Raw genomic sequence first — 21,159 nt, forward strand, 5'->3', positions numbered from 1 at the left:
AATATGGACTTAAAAATAAAATATTCAAAAGTGATGTATTGATGTATCAGAATTCTTTGGTTATTAACTTAGATTCTGAAATTAAAACAAGGCATGTTCAGAGTTCTGACTCTATTATATTGGCTTATTTCATGTATTTCATAGGCGGGCGGAAGTTGGAGTGTTAAAATACTCAATGTGATTGAATGTAGTCACTCACTGGTTTCTCTTTTTTCACGTGACTCTCTTCAGCTGTATCCATTATTTTTCAGGAAAAAATGCTATTACACTGACCGGAGCAGCAAATCAATGGGCAGGTTAGTGGTGATGTGTAATTTGTTTACAACCAATCTGTCATTTGGGAAAAAGAAATAAAAAGAAGACATTTAATTACCCACATCAGCAGTTGTAAATTTTAGGAAGAAAAACTTTTCTGATTTGTTCTACAATTTCCAAAATGACTTACACCAAATTTGACCATGTTTACAATAAGATAATCTATTTTTTTTTCTACTTACCATTGCCATTTCTGGAATCCTCTCTTGATGTAATGTTGTGGCAGGAGGATTTTAATTGCCAGTTAGCCTCTTAGGAGATTTTAATGTAAAAAATAGTAATAAAACCAGGATTGATGGGTAAACAATGACCCACTAGAGTAATAGAAGAACAGACAGGGCAAAAATCTTCTGGCTAATTCAATTTAAATCTCTTATTTGACAAAGGTGGTCAAGGAAAGACTAGCATCCAGAGTGACAAAGTGGTTTATCAAGGCCACACAGCATCTTTTTGAATCACAGACCTACTCTTATTTCACCAACAGAGCTGCCTCTCATATTCTAGCATTCAAAACAAACTTTTCTTCAAGAGCATCATCTCAAAACTTCTCTCTAAATATTGTGGTAACAGTAGCTATGACAAAGGAATTAATCAAACCACAACCTTGAGACAGGAGAAACTCTCCCACCTGAATCACCTTGGCCCTGTTTCACTGAGGAAAATGAGCTTTCATTTAATGGATGCTAGAAACAAAAGGCTTCTTACACTTGGCTGTTTTTCTGCTCCTTGCAAAAGAATTCGTTAACGAAAGTGGAATGTCAATGTGACAGAATACACTCTATTGAATAATGTTGCAGGATATTACAAGTCAGAATGACACAAAACTAGAATCATATAGTGTGAATATCAGAATGCTTTAGGAAGGGATTCCATAAATGTAATTCCTTTACCAAAGAAAGTGTCTGAATATAATTTGGAACATTAGAATAGGAAAAAGTTTAATTTTAGGATAGGGGAATGTTGGACTCTCTTAAGCATTAAATTTAGATGTGGTAGGAACAGGTGACAGGAAAAGTAAATCATAAGGGGAAAAATTTGAAGTTAGAATGAATATTAATGGAACTAGTACTTAAAAGTCTCTTTAAAATAATAAAATTATTATTTATGCTCCTTAGCCAGGTCAGACTTTTCTGTTTGTCAGGTTAACATGGTCAGATTTAGAATGAGTTTTTATCATTTCCCTTGGACATATTTGGTCCTCATCTGTGTAGCAGATTTTCAAAATTATTTTTCTATAATAAAGTAAAAGTCATTGGAATGTCACAACAATACAAATTTACAACTGCAGAGGGTTTTTTGTTTTGTTTTGTTTTCTCTACATGAGCCTGCATCATGTTGGATGTATTGATAACACATCTGGGTTAAGTTCAGTGTGCTCTATAGAATTAGTGAGATTTTGCTACTACATAATTAGTGAGTTTTCTGATAAACATCTTTCTTTCAGAGACTTGCAGAAGGATAAAACCCTGTATATTAAAATAGCAACGAATTTCTATGTAACATTATATAATCTAGTTTTAGTGCGCACTTGCTTTTGGAATGTGTGATAAACGTGTATATTAGACTCTATAGAAAACATTTTTAATAGTGGAAAAAGTATTTTTTTTCTGTTTTGGTCAAACTTAAAAGTAAACTAGAAAAATAAACACCATACTGAATATCATAATATGTTTTATTATCTTTTGTATTTATTATTATTTTCTGTTTAATTTCACAAAATGAAAATTCAGTTATATTATTCCAAATAATTCTTAAACTACTTTAAGCATTACTATGACCTACCTCTTTACAATTTACTTACTACAAAATAGTAGTAAGTATTTACTACTAGTATTTACAATTTACTTACTACAAATAGTGATAAGTATTTACTGACTTTTTGGATGCATCTGGGAAGGGTACAAATAAATAGGACGGGCATTTATAAATGTATATGACAAGAGAATGTCCTGTTATTTGCTTGAGTGTAGACTTTCAATTAAGGAAATGACTGATTTTGATATTTTTCAGACTTTAACTTTGGAGAAGAAATTTAAGTGTTTTCTCGCTTTCTTGTGTGTGTGTGTGTGTGTGTGTGTGTGTGTGTGTGTGTGTGTGGTGACAACCATCGTTATAAAAATTTAAAACCTAATTTGTATACAGTTGGAAAGAGAGAAATGAAAATCAGTTATGTGCACCTAGATTTCACTTGTGCTTTTCCTTTATTGGAGTGGGAAAGATATTTTGTGCATGGGTATTTTGACCAGTAAACATTAGGTGGTGAATAATGTACAGGCAATTATCCAGCTTTTCAAGATCATCATTTCTCCTGGCAGTTTGATAGAAAATGGCTGTAGTTTTATTATTGCTGCTATTTATCATTTGTTTACAAAGCATTTTCACATTCAGTTACCAAGGCATCTTCAAAATAACCCTTCAGGGAGGCAGCACAAAGAGTAACTGGTTTCGCAGATCAGGGAAAATAAATGACCATTATCACCACTCTGCACCACCCCGTGCCTCATTCTCCGGCTTTCACAGCTGGTTGGGTAGAGCCTGTGCTCTGACTGGGTTCTTTTGGCCCTTTAACCAGATATCTTACCAATTTCCAAGAATTCTCTGCTTTCCATTGATGTTAGCAAAGGAACTTAAAGCTCCATTAGGAGTCATCTCCACAATGTGCCATCCATGAAGTCTTGAGTCCGTAAGATGGCCAAGGTGACACAGATTCGCTAGAGTGTAGATAAAGCATTAGATTATGTTGGTGATGTGTTGGTGAGACTGATACTAATAGACAGAGTAGTAATACTCTCTTTCCTTATTATTATCATAAACATTAGTGAGTACTGGGTGGATTCAGGTGTTACATATTTAATTCTCAAAATATCCCACCTTTTAAGATAGGAGAAAATTGAATGAGAATCAAGGAAATTGAGTAATAATCCAAATTTTGCATCCCATGATTCAAATCCAGACCTGACCACATTTCACTATCAGAATCATTTGCTTCCTTGTGGGAAGTGTATATGAAAAGTCTTAATTATAATATTGTTTATTTTTGTTGAAAATCAGTGATGGCGTGAGAGCCTTTTTATTTTTTAAATGTTTTTAAAGTTCACCTCCACTTCTAATATGTTTGTATGTTGTCAGAGGTAGGCCCTCAGGATCTGTAGTTCATCAGCATTTCCTAAGTCCAGTCAGAATGTATCCTTCTATTTGATCCTTCCAGACACCTAACAAGGTAGGACAGATAGAGTCACTTCCTCTCTCTAGAGATGAGGAGCCTGAAACTCCAAGATTGAATTTGCCAATTTCAGTAACTGACAAATTAGGTCCTGGGACGCTCATCCTCCACCTTCTACCCCATTGTTTCCCTCACTGTGCTAAGTCTGAAAAGCTGGAGTGATTGCTATATAATCCATTCAGTGATTTGTAAGTGTCTGTGCACTAGTCGCTGAAATATGGAGATATTCTGTGATTTCGGAAGCTTTTGTTATCATGAGAAGAAGCAAAGGGAACACCTCAGATATTGCTCATGTATTATTCTAGGCTAGAAAGTAATTCTTTGGTCCCTCCAAAACCAAAAATGACTTGGCATCTGTATGATAACCTACCTGGCAAAGGAAAGGTCCAGACTCTCCACATGCGAAACTTTAGGTCAGGAATTGATTGCTATTTCAAATGATTCATACTAATTTTACCATAACAGATTTGAATGAAATAACTCCTAAGATACACTATTAGCTGCCTGCACATTATTGCTATACTGAATTTTTTAAAGCGTAAGCAGAGCTGACGAAGCAGATATTAAGAAGCACTGTATTTGTCTAGGAAACTGTTCTCTCCTGCTACTTTGACTCTTGCTATTGCAGAAGAGCCCCAACATTGGTAAAGATGCAACCTTGTAAGTCGTGTGTAAATATTGTGCTATTTTTAAGTAAACATAATTACTATAGTCACTCAGAATTCAGTTTTCAGAATCAATCTCTGGAGTCAATGTCTCTTTCTTTTGCTTTTTTTTTCTTTGTAAAGTAAAGATGATTCCAGTCAGTATGTATACATAAGAACTGGGTTATGACTGTAATCGAAAGCTGAGACCAAATGAAGAAGTATCCTGATGTAAAATTTCCTGAAACAGTATCTTAATGTCATATATTTAGTGTCTGTGCTAAACCCATCACTCAAAGTGCAGCCAGTAGATAGCAGCATGGGCATCCCCTGGGAGCTACTTAGAAATGCAGGATCTTAAGCCCCACCCTGGGCCTACTGAATTAGCTTTTTACCAAGATCTTCAGAGGATTCGTTTGCCCATCAGTCTTAAAAGTACTGCAAAGGCTCTTTGCCTCAACTTGTTAATAATCAAGCTTAAGAAGACACCAACTTACAAGTCTCCAGCAAAGTCAATATGTTTTTGATGAGTGAGGAACCTGAGGCAAGAAGTTAAGTATCATCTGTCAGTTCACACAGCTCCCGTGGCGCCATGCTGCCTTTGAACTGTTTTGCTTGACTCCAAAGCCTTCACTGTTTCTATCAAGGCAGAGGCTCACAGCTCTGCTGGGTGTGTTGTACTCATTTCTTTCTTTTTTTTTCTTTTTGGTAGGGCCACATTGCTGTAGATTTTTCAAAGAATCAGGGAATAATCGATAGCTACATATGTATAGGTATACATACATACATCTATGCACTCACAACTTTGATAGATGTGTCATGCTACTTTTATTGTGTTTATGCTCTTTCCTACCACTGTCTCTATATATGATGATTTTTTAAATATTTTCCACAAGATATTTTGCATAAGGATAACCTAGTTACACTGACTTTAAGCAAATGCAAGGTTTGCTTTGGTTTGAAATTTATGTCTTTTGTGTGAGAACAAAAGAAATGCACGTGTGTGGGTATGACTGTCTTTTTGGAACTCCTTTCCTCGCCCCCACCTTCCCCCCCCCCACCTCGGAATGGTGATGGAAGGTAGGCATGACTCTGGAATGCAACCTAATCTAGTTCATGTGACTTTGTTCCAGTGTGCAAAATTATTTTAGAAGGATAAAAAAATGGATGTCCCAAAACCCAATGGTTCTCGACAAGTCAGCTTTTCCACACCTGGAGGAATCAGACTGCTATACAGGCCCCTTCAGCCGTGCACGGATTCACCAGTAAGTTCACATTTCTTTTTCGTCCACCACCTGCCTCGATACCTTTCAGTATCTAGGAGTTTTTGATAAAGTAAAAATACCCTGGACCAGTTCCATTGTGTGCCAAATAAGTCGGAGAATGTATCATTTTATTAAAACGTTTTTATACTTAATTTACCAATAGCACTCAGTGAGCATTATTAATTCCTGATCAGCTGATTTAGGGACATTCAAATAATGAATATAATTAATTGTAAACTCATGGGCCAACAGTCTAGCTCCCAGTTCTTTCAAAATAATTATGATGGTGGTAAATACCCAGTTAAAGTAACAGTAATGGTAATATGAATAGAATTGCTATTAAATAACATGATTGAATATGGATTATTCTAATTAATAAATTATATATAATTACATATAATTAATATGTATTTATTAGTTTAATCCACTTGAGTCTAATTGTATGAAACTAAGATGAATGAGAATTTTTTTAGGGACTTGTTGCATAATTCTTTGTCTACATCCCAACAAGTCTCTATTCCTAAATTCATTCTACTAGTATTTATTGAGTTTTTTCATAATAAAAATTGAGGATATGACACAGTCCCTGTCTTTATAGATGTTGAGAGGCAGGATGAAACAAATGAATTAAATCGAATATTTGGGAAGAGAGAGTTCCCATTAATTATTGCCTCTGTAACATGTCCAGTGGTCCAGAATCCTGTTTCATACTGCCTCTCAATGCTCCAATGTCTCACACTGTGCATTTCCCTATCTTTATGTTTATCCTATATTATCTAATTATTACTTTACATTTCTGTCTGCCCTGCTACACAGGGAATACTGTGAAGACAGGGACTGCAACTTATTTGTTAATTTATATACCATGTGTTTTCTCCCTCTATAATGCAACTCCATGAAAAAATTGAACTTAACCTTCTAAAGAAATATTTGTTCACGGAATTCTGAACCAATCTGATGGTAAAAGAAGTATGTGGACACTGCTTCTGATTATTAGAATTAACAGAGCACAGAGCAGCTATAGTAACTTGGTGCATAGCCAGGTACAAAACAAAAAGCTCAATTTCAAAATCCTGGAGGCTAATAAAATGGACAAGTATACAGATTAGCATGAAACAAAGCAGAGTAAAATCAACGTGTTAGGAAAGACACAAATACAATGCACGTTTGTACAAGAGAGGGGGAAGCTACATCCAGAGGAAAGGATCTAGGAAGCCTTTTTGAAGAAGATAGTCCTTTTCAGCAGGTAAAAATGTGGAGGAAGGTGGAGAGAGGTGGGGAGAAAGACATTAGAGACAGCAAAATGCCGAGACAGCAAAAGAAGTGTGACATTTTAAGGTGTGATAAATTCTACAATTTGAACAATCAGACGCAAGAAGCCAGAGCTGTAGGGGATCAGACTGAAGGAGAGGCTGAAATGCAAAAATAGAAACCTGAGAAGAAAATGAAAAATTTAATTATGCACATAATGCTGAAACATTAAAAGTAGGAGTGCTCTAAGAATCAAAACTATCCTGGAAAGGTCAGGTTGGAAATTGGACAGCCAGTTAAGAGGACATTCTTCTCATAACCTAGGCAGTAGGACCTAGTAGCTCAAAGCCAGAGAAGGGCAGTTCAGGTAGAAAAGTTGATTAGTTCAGCAGTTATTTGAATATGGATGGTAAAGAGAAAACAAGAATCATAGAAGACCTAATACTTCAGTACTAAGTGCCAAAAAAAAAAAAAAGGCAGACTATTAGTCACAGAGATAACTGGAAAAAGGAAGCGGTAGAAATTGAGCATGCTTCCATTTTTTTGAGGTTCCCAGCATATGACAAAGTAGATGCTAAAACAGACCCTTCTTTTCCTGTCAAGACCACCCTTTTGCTCTTTACTCATTGGCTCTAATATGGTTCCTCTTTGCAAAGCTTCCTACCTGGGTAGAGTACAGGGCATGAATGGAAAGGGAGAACTATTGTCACTCGTTGCTGAACTTCTAAAAACAAGACAAATTAGCTTGGAAGGTGTGGTATGGGCAAATGATATCAATTTTTAATGTGTTCTATTTGGCACTATATTGCTTAAGGGAGTACAAAATTTACGGGAGCCAATGGACAATCTAATGCTGTCCTTGTTTCATGCTAAACAAGAAATATGAGGACATCCAAGCTTCCTTATAAACTGAAAGATACTTAAATGAATATTTGATAATGTCTGTATTATTTATAAGTATATTTTGTCTCTGCCAATTGATTTTTTTAAGAGGATGGTTTGACTTACTATACCTCTCATGCATTAGTTTTAATGGGAAAACAGATGGATGAAGACCTATGAATTTGTAACTGTTGCTGAACTCTGTGCTCTGCTTTGAATATTAAAACAAATCCCTTATTTTAACAGCTTCATAATAAACAATAAGGACACATTCTTCAGTAATGCTACTCGAAGCAGGATAGTCTATCACATGCTACAGCACACCAAATATGAAAATGGAATATCAAAAGTGGGTAAGAACACTAATTAAAAATATAGAAAGGGTAGAATTTGCTGTTACTAATTATATCCAGAAATATTTATTTTGACATCTGAAGCTTTGCCCTCATGCGTTAAATATGAGGATATAATGCATTGAGCACAAACTCTTAAGTATTCTCTTCTTCAGCCTTTCAGTAAAACAGAACTAAATAAAACAATAACAACAAAAACTTCTTCAAGGGCATTTAGCCATATGTATCATATCAAAACATGAAGAGTGCTAACACTTTGGAACAGAAATTTCATTTCTTGAAAATTTTCTTAAAGAAATAATCAGACTTTTGAATAATAATATATGGAGAAGTTTGTTAATAGTGGCTTTGTTTTATAAACAAAGATTAGAGTAGAATAAAATTGTAAATTTAATTGTCCATCATTAGGCACTGACAAAAGTTAGCTTTGTTGCCATAAATGCATCCATTTAAAACTGTTATTCTTAACTCAATTCTTTTTTTTGCATTATTATTTTCCATACATATATTTATTTATATTATAAATACACATATATAATATATATATATGTAATACACATATATATAATACACATATATATATAATATATATATATATAATTTATTGTCAAATTGGTTTCCATACAACACCCAGTGCTCATCCCAACAGGTGCCCTCCTCAATGACCATCACCCACTTTCCCTTCTCCCCCACCCCTCATCAGCCCTCAGTTTGTTCTCAGTATTTAAGACTCTCTTATGATTTGCCTCCCTCCCTCTCTGTAACTTTTTTTCCCCTTTACCATCCCCCATGGTCTTCTTTTAACTTAATTCTTAACTCTTGACTCAAATTTATCAAACATCTGTTATATTCTATATGTCACAAAAAGCATATGACACAGACCCCTTACTTGTGGAAAATTGAAAATTAGTGGTTAGTTCTCCATTTACTGACTTTGAAAGAAATCTGCAATGTATAGTCATGTGAAAAAACGGACAGATTAAAAACTGTAAGTCTAAAAAATCCCAAATAAACAACAAACTATAAGTCTAATATAATCCCATTTCCTAAACGCACATTCATAAAAAGATAAAAGTCTGAAAGAATGTATATACAACTTTTTAGAAATTATCTCTAGAAGGTGAAATAACAGCTAATTTTAACTTTCTGAATTTCTGTGTTGTTTAAATGTGTAGCAGTATGCTACTACTACATGTATATTGCAAAAGAAAATTTCACCTAGAAAAATTAAATGAAATTGCAGTTTACATAGCGCAGAGCAGAAAACAGTGGGTAACAGTCGAGCTGGTCTTTTACTCATTAAGGTGAAAATTACAAGACATGAAAGAGATTCAATGTTAGTTATGTCCTAAAATCCTTACAAATGAAAAGTTGACACACACTGGAAACTTGGACCAGTCTCTACTGAATTGTACTAAAATATAGTGCCACAGAAGTCAAATGTACTATGTCAAGTCATTTTTTTCAAATCAGTCATTTTTTTAAAAAGGAAAGTTCAGACTTTGGTTCTCCTCTGATTAATAATTTATTTATTGAAGGGGCGCCTGGGTGGCGCAGTCGGTTAAGCATCCGACTTCAGCCAGGTCACGATCTCGCGGTCCGTGAGTTTGAGCCCCGCGTCGGGCTCTGGGCTGATGGCTCAGAGCCTGGAGCCTGTTTCCGATTCTGTGTCTCCCTCTCTCTCTGCCCCTCCCCCGTTCATGCTCTGTCTCTCTCTGTCCCCAAAATAAATAAACGTTGAAAAAAAAAAAAGGAAAAAAAATAATTTATTTATTGCAGAGTAGTCAAAATAGCTAATTTGGACACTAAATCCTTACAAAAAAAAAATTGACACCTAGTTTTCTACGTAAGAAATAAAAATAGAGGAATCCAGAATACAAGTTAAAAGTGTGTCTAAATGATGGCATTATGTGCTTATGTAGTCTTTATGACATTTCAAATGATTGCAAACATATTATGCCCTTTGTGGAACATACAGTATACACAGAAGAGTATAAAAATAAAATTAAAAGTCCCCAAACCCAGTTAGTTGTCACTCTCCCAAAATGATACTGAATATATACATAATAAACTTGCATGATTCTAATAATGATGTATGTGTATATATATATATATATATACACATATGTATATATGTTGTGTTATATATATGTATAATATATGATGTATATATATATATATCATTAGAGTCATGCAGTGTTTATGATTTTCTGTCCCTCTTTAAAAGTATTTGAATATTTTATCAAGTTGTTTAGTATGTCTGAAACATTGTAAATAGTTGTACAATATTCTATTCTAGGCATTCAATAAATTGTAGTTATTTACTAAGCACCTTATATAAATGTACCATAATAATTAAATGATTTCCCAATTTTGGATGTACAATGATCTTATTCTTTACCAATGTAAATAATACTGCAACAAAAGTTATTCTCCCCAAATTTCCCAATATCTAATCTTACAAAGACAGTAAGAGAATGTCCGTTTCACTACACTGTCACTGAGATGGAGGAGATTTTAAGAAGTGTTACATACTGCTGTTTGTCTTTTTGGTTCACTATTAAAGACTTCACAAGACCAATATCCTTCTGAAACTTGTTTTCTTTTTTGAGAGGAGACCTCCTTGGCTTTTTTGACCAAATGTTGTTGTTGTTTTAAGGCAGAAAAAAACCCTGCTCCAGTTTCATGTGATCCCAAATAAATGGTATTTAAATGCCTCCTATTTCGTGATCTGGCAAAGTGCCATATGTTAGTACCTTAGAAATCTCCTTGCTGAATGTTGTCAGGAGACAAATAGATTCTTTAGTATCAGTCTTTCACAACCCCACTGCCCTCAGAGGGGATGTGGCTATGGATGTTGTTTGGGTTGCTTTAAGTTGTTAAGTTACTTTGTTGTCCCAAGTATATGTGTGTTTCCCCAGAGGAAAGTCTTCTTTCAACAGACTCAAAAACTGTTTTTTTTTCTCTTTCCAGGTATCTGTAAACTTATAAATAATGGCTCATATATAGCAGCTTTTCCTCCACATGAGGTAATTTTGAAATACAATTTCAATTAAAAAAAAGTTTCTCATGATCAAAATGCTGATTTTTTTTTTAAGTCTGGCTGCCGTCTTGCAAGAGGATTCAGTCAGCAAGTGGCCCTGGGCCTTTCTGAGTCCCCATTATGATCTCTGGCTGCACACTGGCCCCTGTGCTCCAGAACCTTTGTGCAATTTGTCCCATATTAGGAGTCGCGGCCCCAGAGAGAACTCAGGAACATTGTTAAACCACTCTGACCTCCTTCCTCTGTTCCAACACAGAGTTCCATGCTTGACCCAGCTTGGGATCCGTACCACTCCCAAACAGGGCAAGTTCTGGTTTGTGCCTAAGACAAACCCAACAACAAAAACCTACACCCCATTATTTATGTGATTCTCTGCCAGGTAATTACCTGTTTACTAATTTTAAGTAGAAATGCCTGCTCCAAGCCGTGGTGAATTCTACTGCTGAGTCATGAACGACATTTGAATCAGTTTTGAACATCCTCTCCCAACACGCACACACACACACATACACACACACACACACACACACACACACACACACACACACAAACATACACTATTTTTAAGGCAATTTTGCATTTTGAAATAAGAACAGGGTCTTTAGAGGTATAATGTCTGCAATCTCAAGACCCATCCTTTCTATTTATAAAGACTGAGGATTCACAGGATGTAATCCCTATATCTGAGGAATTCATAGTCTAGTAAAATGCATAAGGGATAAAAAGCATTGAGCACTTCCTATTTGGCACTGAGCTCAGTGTTTTATATGGATTATCTTATGTAATCCATAGACTAACCTTCTGAGATAGACAATAATAATAACTCCATTTTTTTAAGCTAGATCATTGAGGCACAGAAAAGCTATTAAAGGCACAGACTTAAGACCAAGAAGCCAGACTCCAGTGCTTGTATTCATTGTGGTATGCCTACTCACAGTAGGAAAAAGAATAATAACAGGTAATATGTTAGCTTGTTTCATGAGACAGGCCCTGTGCACCTATTTTCTTGTTACTCTGACAGTAATCTTGGGGGGTATATATTATTATTTTCTCATTTTAGAGATACAGAAACAAGGCTCAAAGAAATTAAACACCATGTCAGATTTGACGTAATCTGTAAGGGGTGAAGTGTTCAGTGTAGCAAACCTAAGGCCCTGGGAGAGCTTCATAGCAAAAGAAGGTTTTGTTTGTTCTCTGTGTAAGTAATTTCATCTATATAACTAGTCTGTGTTCTAACAGTTTGACACTTTCTTGTATGAAATTTGGAAACTATTAGGAATCGATTGTAAATAACAGTCATTTTCCCACTCATTGTGTGTTGGTTGGAGGAAGGGATTATTATGAAGAGGTAGGGGAGGTGGTCACTGAGTGCACATGGTTCTCTGAAAAGAGATGGAAATACATGGACCAGCAGGGGTCATCATTGCAGTCAGTTTTCTCTTACAGCTACCTGGTGTCACTGTCAATCCAGAACAGTATGGTTGAGGTTCTTGAGCAGAATTAAAACAATGATGTACTAGGGATTCTAAGCTTAGCCCCTAAAACCCAGGAAGTACCTATGTCTGACCACTGAGAAGGTGACCACTGGTAAGGATATCAGGTATTTTAAAAAGATGATCATGGGGGCGCCTGGGTGGCGCAGTCGGTTAAGCGTCCGACTTCAGCCAGGTCACGATCTCGCGGTCCGTGAGTTCGAGCCCCGCGTCAGGCTCTGGGCTGATGGCTCGGAGCCTGGAGCCTGTTTCCGATTCTGTGTCTCCCTCTCTCTCTGCCCCTCCCCCGTTCATGCTCTGTCTCTCTCTGTCCCAAAAATAAATAAACGTTGAAAAAAAATAAATAAATAAAAATAAAAAAATGATCATGAATGACTGAAAGAAAGCTGAGATTTTGGTTCACCTTCCCTTACTTACCTGATCTCAAAGCAGTCTACCTTAACAAGCCAGTCCAACTGCACAAGCAAACAAATCTTTCCCAAGTGGACATACCCCATGCTTGAAATCTTGACCTTCACTTTCATCTTCTTAGATTCTGATCTTTAGCCTTTAAAACCCTTGGGCTCTCTTAGGGAAGAAAACTTGAACTGCACCACAGGAGGAAAACTTTTCTCTTCTTCCGTTTGGGGTTCTTGGGCTAGCCTAATAATTAAGTTGACATAAAGCAGGTTAATAGGAGAAAAGCAAATTTACTTATGCATGTATAGGATCCCCACAAAGACATGAGAGGCTCTCCAGCAGTCAGGCAATTGAGGTTTATATGCTATCCTGAGCTAAGAAGAAGACGGCAGGCATCTGGGACTTGTGGAGGGAAGGGACAGAGAAGGGAGACAATTCACAGGACGATGAGAGGACGAATATTGGATGAGCCAGTGCTTGCCATGTCTTGTATATAAGTATTTCTTATGTAAAAAAAGTTATTTTTGGTAATACCTCTCTTCCTCTCATAGCTTTCCTATCTAAATTATTTTAAGAAGTTAAGGGGTAGGTAAAAAATTCTTCTTGAGTCTATTGGCCCTAGTTATCTTCAGCTTAGAAATAATCTACATGCTGAGGCACCTGGGTAGCTCAGTCAGTTAAGCGGTGGACTTTGGCTCAGGTCATGATCTCACGAATTGTGAGTTTGAGCCCTGAGTCAGGCTTTCTTCAGTCAGCACGGATCCTGCTTTGGATCTTCTGTCTCCCTCACGTTCTGTCCCTACCGCATTTGTGTACCCGTTCATGTGCCCGCTTGTGCAAGCACACCCTCTCTCTCTCTCTCTCTCTCTCTCTGTCTCTGTCTCTCAAAATTAAATTAAATTAAAAAAAAAGAAATCATATACATGCCAGAGTAGCACATTCTGCAGTCGCCCATCCTGAAGCCCCTCAGCACTTTACCTGTACTCCCATCTTTACCTAATCAATTTATCCATTTCATTAGAAGACCAGAGGTAAAATCCACATGTGTTTCTCATTTCAGTCTTGAGGCATCTGCAGACCATGATTCAAGGTGTCCTCTCTCTTTGTAGGAACTCACACCCCTGGTTGTCTGGGATCACTCAGATGATAGTTTTCTACTTTCCAATGGCCACAATATAGCAAACTCTGGAAATTAACTAAAATTGATTTTGTACTTCATATGTGAATGCATAGCACTTTATAGTGATTATCCAAGTGGACCCTCACAAAGCTCCTCTGTGGTGGAAATCATTAATATTTATTCTTATTCTCATCATCTACATGAAGAAGCTAAGGCGTAACTCCACTTGTTTTAAAATTTGGTTAAACTGCTTATAAAAGTAGAATCACACATTGGAATGAGAGGGAGTTTGTCAAATCCTGTGTCCTAAGTTTTGGTTTAGAAAATAGAGTTGCCATATCTATTGCCCTCCTTTTTTATTATAAGTGTAAAGCAGTTCAGCCTTCAGGAAACACTGTCCTCTATAAGGCATATATATTCTCTGTGTCTGAAATTGTAACCCATGCAATAGTTTTTGAGGGGAGATATAAAGAACCTGAAAATGTGTCCATTTTTGGAATAGCTTATCTAAATTAAGTTTTAAGTATTCTAGAATTTAAAACCTTGAATAGCAATTGTGACGTAGACTTCTTACACTTTTTGGTTGAACATTTGCCTTCTTAGCCTCTGTAAATGAAATCAGTATTTTCTGGGACTGAATTGCTTCTTAAAGCAGAATAATACTCTTAATTTCTGAAGTAAAGATTGCAACAATTTCTCTCAATGATGGTGAGGGTATAGTGTTTATTAAAAGGCCTGAGGTTACAAACAGTAAAACCTAAATTCTTTATTTTAAATGAAAGGAACCTCATTGGTTTAAAAAGGGACATTAAGAAAGGATTTTTAAGGGACTGTCAGAATATTTTCAATGAAAGAGAAATATATAAAGGCATTACTACATTATTCCAGTGATGGGCTTAAGTTTAAAATTTCTGCAGCTTTCAATAAGCTGTTAAATTGTTCTGTAGGGAAAAAAATAGTAAAAGCAGTTTGGATTTAGTTCACATATACTAAGAGAATGTGTATCAATTTATCTTATGTGTTTCAGGGAGCCTACAAGAGTAGCCAACCCATCAAAACGCATGGACCTCAGAATAATAGGCATCTATTATATGAGCGCTGGGCACGCTGGGGAATGTGGTATAAGCATCAGCCCTTGGATTTAATCAGGTAGTGTGGATGGATCAATATTAGATGCTCTATTATGCTGTTTTGTTGTCATTTTCATAGATTTGGGATTATTTCATTTAGCCACCAAATCATCTATATCATTCAGGATGCAGTTAGGAAAAAGAAGCCACTATAGGTCTTTCAATAAAGGAAACTTAACTTAGGGATTTGGTTATACAGGGGATAGGAAAGCTGGGAAATCAGGCAGGAATACTGAGGCAACAGCAAAAAATTGCTAACAACCTTAAGGCTGGAGGGAAAATGGGATAGAGTATATTTCAGAGCCCACTCCTTGGGCCCTTGGGCAGGAGCTATACCATCCATGACTAGGACTGTGTGCAGAAAACTGAGTGTTGGAAGTGGAACCATGGAGAAGGCATGGCTATGCTGGAGGATGGCCAAGAAGGAAGGAAAGATCTTGTTTCCCTCTTCCTTCCACCTTTGACTCCTGGCCCAACTTAACCAGGAGCTATTTACAATGGAACCTGTGTAATTGACTTCCCTGTGAGAACAAACCAAAACAGGGAAAGGCAGAAAATGGATCTGAGAGCAAAGAGGAAAATGACCAACATGGCATCTATGCATATACTTGTCTTTCAACAAAGATTTTGTGTGTATCTATTCTATTCCAGGAAGTATATTTCTAGTGAGTAACTGCTCTCAACTTGAATTAGTCTCCAAATATTGTCACATTCATGATTTATTTAATTTTTGTGAGGTATAATATGTTCTTTTAAAAAAAATCAGGAAAATATATATTAAAAAGGACTTAAGTTTCTAGCTAACTATAAATATTCTTAGAATGAAAGAAAAAAGCATTCATAAGTTTATATATGTTAATATTTTGAATTCTTTATGAAATATAAATATCAAGAATAACCCATAACTGTTGCCAGAAGAAAACTGATAGAACTGATAGAATAGAAAGAGTATCTGAAGAAAATTTAATAAAAGAACTATATACAGAAGTGTAAATAGTATCAAGGGAGCAAACATGATGATGACGAAGCTTCCAGAGACTAGCAAAAGTTGGATGTTGTCATCAGTCCTAGGCCTGGAGGAACAAGGGGAAAGAAGAGTTGATAAGATTGGGTAAAAACAGAAGAGGGGGATGCCTGACAGAAGCTATAGTCTTAGGAAGAAAGCAGCTCCGGCCAGACCATGCACCAGGAGGGAGAAAGTCAGCAATACATCAATATCTCTTTGATCACACCCTGGGATCTTCTGCTTGTGGTACCTTCAGTTGGCCAACAAGTCCATCAGGAAGCCAGAGGAAGGGACGAGCATAAGTGATACAGTCCATGAAGGTGAGCCTCCTGGGGCACAGAGCAGAAAAGAAAAGCTTAGCACAAAGATTTGGACGTATGGATCATAATATCCAGCACCAAACCATTTTTATTTCAAACATATTTCAAACTTGGGCATATCCCAAATCGAGATGTTTTTATTATAATTCTTTCGATCATAACAAATTATCAGATTCTGATTTCCGTAGGGGAGCGAATTGTTATTTTAGGGATACATGAACACAGTGAGATGTGCTGGTTCACAGAACCGTATTTACTAGGTACTAAAACAAAGTTGGTATTTTCAAGCAAACATTTCAGTGTCAATAATTCTCTTATTTGCTGGACACATTGCCATTGCTGCTTCAGGTCATTTCAACAAGTGATAAATAGAGTTATTTGGCTACTATTACCGACTATTTGGATATTGTCATTGAAGGAAATTTTTGCTTATGAAAATCATATATTTTGTGTGTACGTGGCTGAAGAGAGAGAGAGGAGATGAAGGAACCGCCCAAGCTGAAGGCCATAAAAGAGTATAGATAGCATTTCAACGCATTCCTCCTCTCTAGGAACCTGCTTGTTACCAAAATACAAATCAGATCAAAAGACAGTGACTATGGGTGAAGTGTAGTGCAGAGTGATGCCAATAGCCACCCCCTCTTCCTCCTTGCCTTCTCATGGTTTTTGAGATATCTCTAGAGATCCTAGAAGATTGTGAATACCAGTACTCGAAATCAAGGGGGTTTTCATCAGCTTTCTCTGCCTGGAAATAGCTTCTCCCTCTCCTGAACCAGATCTAAAATCTGCTGTAACCTATGTGATTAAACTACTGTCAAATAATATCATTGCCCCTCTGGACTTCAACAATGTGTAATCGAAAATCTCAGTAGAATTCTGTCTGTATAAGGGAGGGTTGTCTGTGCAATGCTCTATGGTTGTTATTGTAAAGGCATTCCATTATGTTAGTAATATGTGCTAAAAACCTACTCCCCTCACAGAGGAACACTTGTTAAAAGGAATAAATGGCTTGTTTGAAATACCTGTTAATATAAGCTTTCCTTGAAGTAGAACATTATTGTTGTATGAGAAGTCAATGGACCACTGATCTATGTCTCCCAGGAGAAATCAATGTAAAAACAAAAACTTAGACAAATGATCCTTCATGGAAGATGACTCCATTTCTACACCTGGTAGAATATACAAAATTTTAATTGACATAATACAGAGAAAAAATAATAATTTTCAGAAAGAGAAGCCTTGTGAAGGGAAAAATAACAAGAAAAATTTCTTCCAAAAAAGAATCTCTGCCCAATTGCAGTATTCCTAAATGAATAGTAAAACACCAATTGTTAAAACTATTGCTGGGACAAAATTGTGTTACGTAGCGATTTTTAGAAGATAGAGACCAAGTAGTAATAGAGAATGCAGGAAACTATTATTTCTTACCAGAGCTTTAGAAACTGTGTAGCAGTTGGTATTGTCAGAAGACTTTGTGAAAAGAGAGAATTGGGTAGTCATTAGAATTGTCCTATCCATCTGCCATTTCCATATAAACTATGCTCGTCAGCTCAAGGAAAATAAAACACATTCATTTCCTTAGCTTCATTCAATACTCCCTGTGGTGGGAGTTAGTGAAACAAGACACAGGTCCACTTCTAGGCACTTGCAGTCTTACGGGGAGGGAGAGGAAGAGAAGAGTGACAGATAATTAATTGTCTTAAAGTGTTGTAAATTTAGCACACTGGAATGTCAGTAAGGGCAGTATAGGAGCAAAATCAGGGCTATCTTACCCAGGGTTGTAGTGTAAGTCAGGAAAAGCTTCTTGTAAGAAGTGATACAAACTGAAGGATGCATACAGGCCAGACAAGGTAAGAGAGTCAAATGTAATATTCCAAAGTCAGGGAACAGCATTAACCAAGGAAAGAATCATGTGCCCCAGGAACCACAAAGTTAACTTTGTTGTGGAAAGTGTAACATAATTGTGCAGATTGTGTCTAGCAGAAGGGAGTCTGGCCAAGGGTGCAGATGGAGACTGAACTGGAATCTACTCTCAGCATCTACCTATAGGGGAGACTTCTTTCCCTAATTCACACAAAAGTAGTTTGGTTTAGTACAGTTCTGTGCATGGAAAACAAAGAGATTCTACTAGGAGAATGGAGAAAGGCAAGAGTTGGGCCATATTAAGAAATTCGACACAGAAAGAATACATTTTATAAAATTGCCCCTTCTAATGTTTGAAGATAAACAGCATCACCATCATTGGATTCATTAGCAAGTGGGAATATTAAGATACGCTACATGGAACTGAGCAGGAACTGAGCTGTTATATCCACCAAATTCTGACCAGGTGTGACAGCAACATTTGTAGTGTTGCTTACGTTACCTTAAGCTAAGAGTTTGCTTTCTTGTGCAGGCTATACTTTGGTGAGAAGATTGGGCTGTACTTTGCTTGGCTGGGATGGTATACTGGAATGCTGATTCCTGCAGCACTTGTTGGCTTGTGTGTTTTTTTCTATGGGATATTTACAATGAATGCAAGTCAAGTAAGGTAAGCTATTAACAGACTTATTAAAATGTGTTGGCCTTTATTCTGACTGGGCAAAATCTTTACGATAATGCTGACTATAAAAAACAAGTCATGGTGCTACAATTTATTTGCTGTTTTTTTTTTTTTTTTTGAGGGGAGGGAAAAAACACTATTTTTAAAAGGCTATTCCATATTTTTATATGCAAATTCTATTGGGTAAGTTCTAAGACTGTTTCTCTTTATGCAAAATTTCTCTTGCCAGTACATCCCACATAATAATTCAACAATGCAATGAGAGTCTTATGTAATTTACATTTTCATAGTGTTTGCTAGTCTAGAAAGCCCTCTCAGTACAGTAGTTCAAATAATTAGAATAGCTACAATTATTTAAACACTTACAATATACAAAGAGCCTCTTGTTAATGTTTTTTTTTCTTTTGATATGAGCTTCACTACCACCCTTAGAAGTGAGTATTCCTTTTTGCAGCTGAGGGAAACTTACATAGTTAGAGAATAAACAAATACATAAATATCTGTAGCACATGATTCCAGCTCTAAGTAATCCTCTCTCCTGAGAACATAAAATCAGTTTGTATTTTCTTCTTCTTCTCTATAAGAACATTTTTTTTTAGTACCAGCTTAAGGTATCAAGACAGTAGTGAAATAAGGTTTCACAAAAATCAAGCAGTTATCAAAATGGTGATTTTTCTGTTAAAGTTGAAATACTCAAGATTTGGGTAAAGGCACAATACATTATTATTCAGCAGAGATAAGACTCACCCCAGCATTAAAGAATCCTCTTAGCAGCATCTTCTATTTAATATATACAAGGATATCATCAAGTTCAGGCTTGTATGATACAATTCAAAATATGAAACGCACTTTTTTCTCCTTTGGTCCATCTTTTAACCATGGCCTCGCTACTGGGTAGTAATCATGACAGTTAATGGGATCATAAAAATTCATTTCCTTGAATTTTCTCTCTCTCTCTCTCTCTCTCTCTCTCTCTCTATATATATATATATATATATATATATATATAAATTTGCATATGTATATGTATAACAGTTTGCCTAAAAACAAAATACAGTAAAACCTTGGTTTGCAAGCATAATTCGTTCAGGAAACATGCTTATAATCCAAAGCACTCATATATCAAAGCAAATTTTCAAGAATCATCACCTTAATTGTGATCATGTGATATTTGGCATCACATACTATTTGTATTCCAAGATATCACTTGTTTATCAAGTTAAAATTTATTAGAAATGTTTGCTCGTCTTGCAGAACACTCACAGAACAAGTTACTCAGAATCCCAGGTTTTACTACTTTCTCTGTCCTAGAGTTAAATCCAGTTCCATAACCAACTTCCTTGATTTGGTTTCTCAGTGTCCCCTTGTTATCCATGAAGGCCAACTATTAATTAGTTTGAACACTAAGAAACACTTACTATTCAAAAAACAGTTCATCTGGTCATATGTTTATTTCAGAGATTTGCAAACTCACTCAAGTATGGAAGGCAGCATCTTCCAGAGCAAATTTGTGCCCAGTGGGAACATCCGTCCCTATGTGGGCATATCTCTATATGCTGTTGAATCAGTATCCTCTGAGCCTCAGAAAACAGGTTGTGTACCGAAGTTATAGTGTCTTGAAAAGAAAAACATTTTTTTGCTACTTTTCTATTCTCTGTTTCTATGAATTTGGCTTTTTTAAAGATTCACGTATAAAGTGATACCATGCAGTATTTTTTTTCCCCTCTGGCTTATGTCACTTGGTATAATGCACTCAAGCTCCATCCATGTTGTCACAATTGGCAACATTTCCTTTGTTCTCATGGCTGAATATTCCATTATGTACTATACCACATCTCCTTTATCCATTCATCCACTGATGAGCACTTGGGTTGTTTACATATCTTGGCTATTGTAAGTAATGCTGCAATGCACATAGGAATGCAAATATCTCTTCAAGATCCTATTTTCATTTCCTTTGAAGATATGTAGATATTTAAAAGTGGGATTCCTGGATCATATGGGAGTTCTATTTTGAATATTTTGAGGAACCTCCATATTGTTTTCCATAGTGGCTGCACTAACTTACATTCCCATCAGCAATGTTTTGATTATAGGCATCCTAACAGGTGTGAGGTGATACCTCATTGTGGCTTTGATTTGCATTACCCTGATGATTAATGATATTGATTCA

At 36.2% G+C, this 21,159-nt stretch overlaps 1 protein-coding gene across 3 annotated transcripts in view; it reads left to right on the plus strand.

Annotated features, from left to right (window-relative positions):
* ANO3 (anoctamin 3) overlaps window positions 1-21,159 on the plus strand; it is a 426,276-nt gene that overhangs the window by 314,659 nt on the left and 90,458 nt on the right. For all 3 annotated transcript variants that reach the window (XM_023239658.2, XM_023239659.2, XM_019812199.3), the window contains 6 exons: window positions 252-296; window positions 5,316-5,447; window positions 7,827-7,933; window positions 10,907-10,962; window positions 15,016-15,137; window positions 18,840-18,974. In XM_023239658.2, the coding sequence (XP_023095426.1) occupies window positions 252-296; window positions 5,316-5,447; window positions 7,827-7,933; window positions 10,907-10,962; window positions 15,016-15,137; window positions 18,840-18,974 (597 nt within the window). The remainder of the gene's footprint in view (window positions 1-251; window positions 297-5,315; window positions 5,448-7,826; window positions 7,934-10,906; window positions 10,963-15,015; window positions 15,138-18,839; window positions 18,975-21,159) is intronic.

The sequence above is a fragment of the Felis catus genome, chromosome D1 (genome assembly GCF_018350175.1).
Source record: "Felis catus isolate Fca126 chromosome D1, F.catus_Fca126_mat1.0, whole genome shotgun sequence".
In the NCBI taxonomy this organism is placed as follows: domain Eukaryota; kingdom Metazoa; phylum Chordata; class Mammalia; order Carnivora; family Felidae; genus Felis; species Felis catus.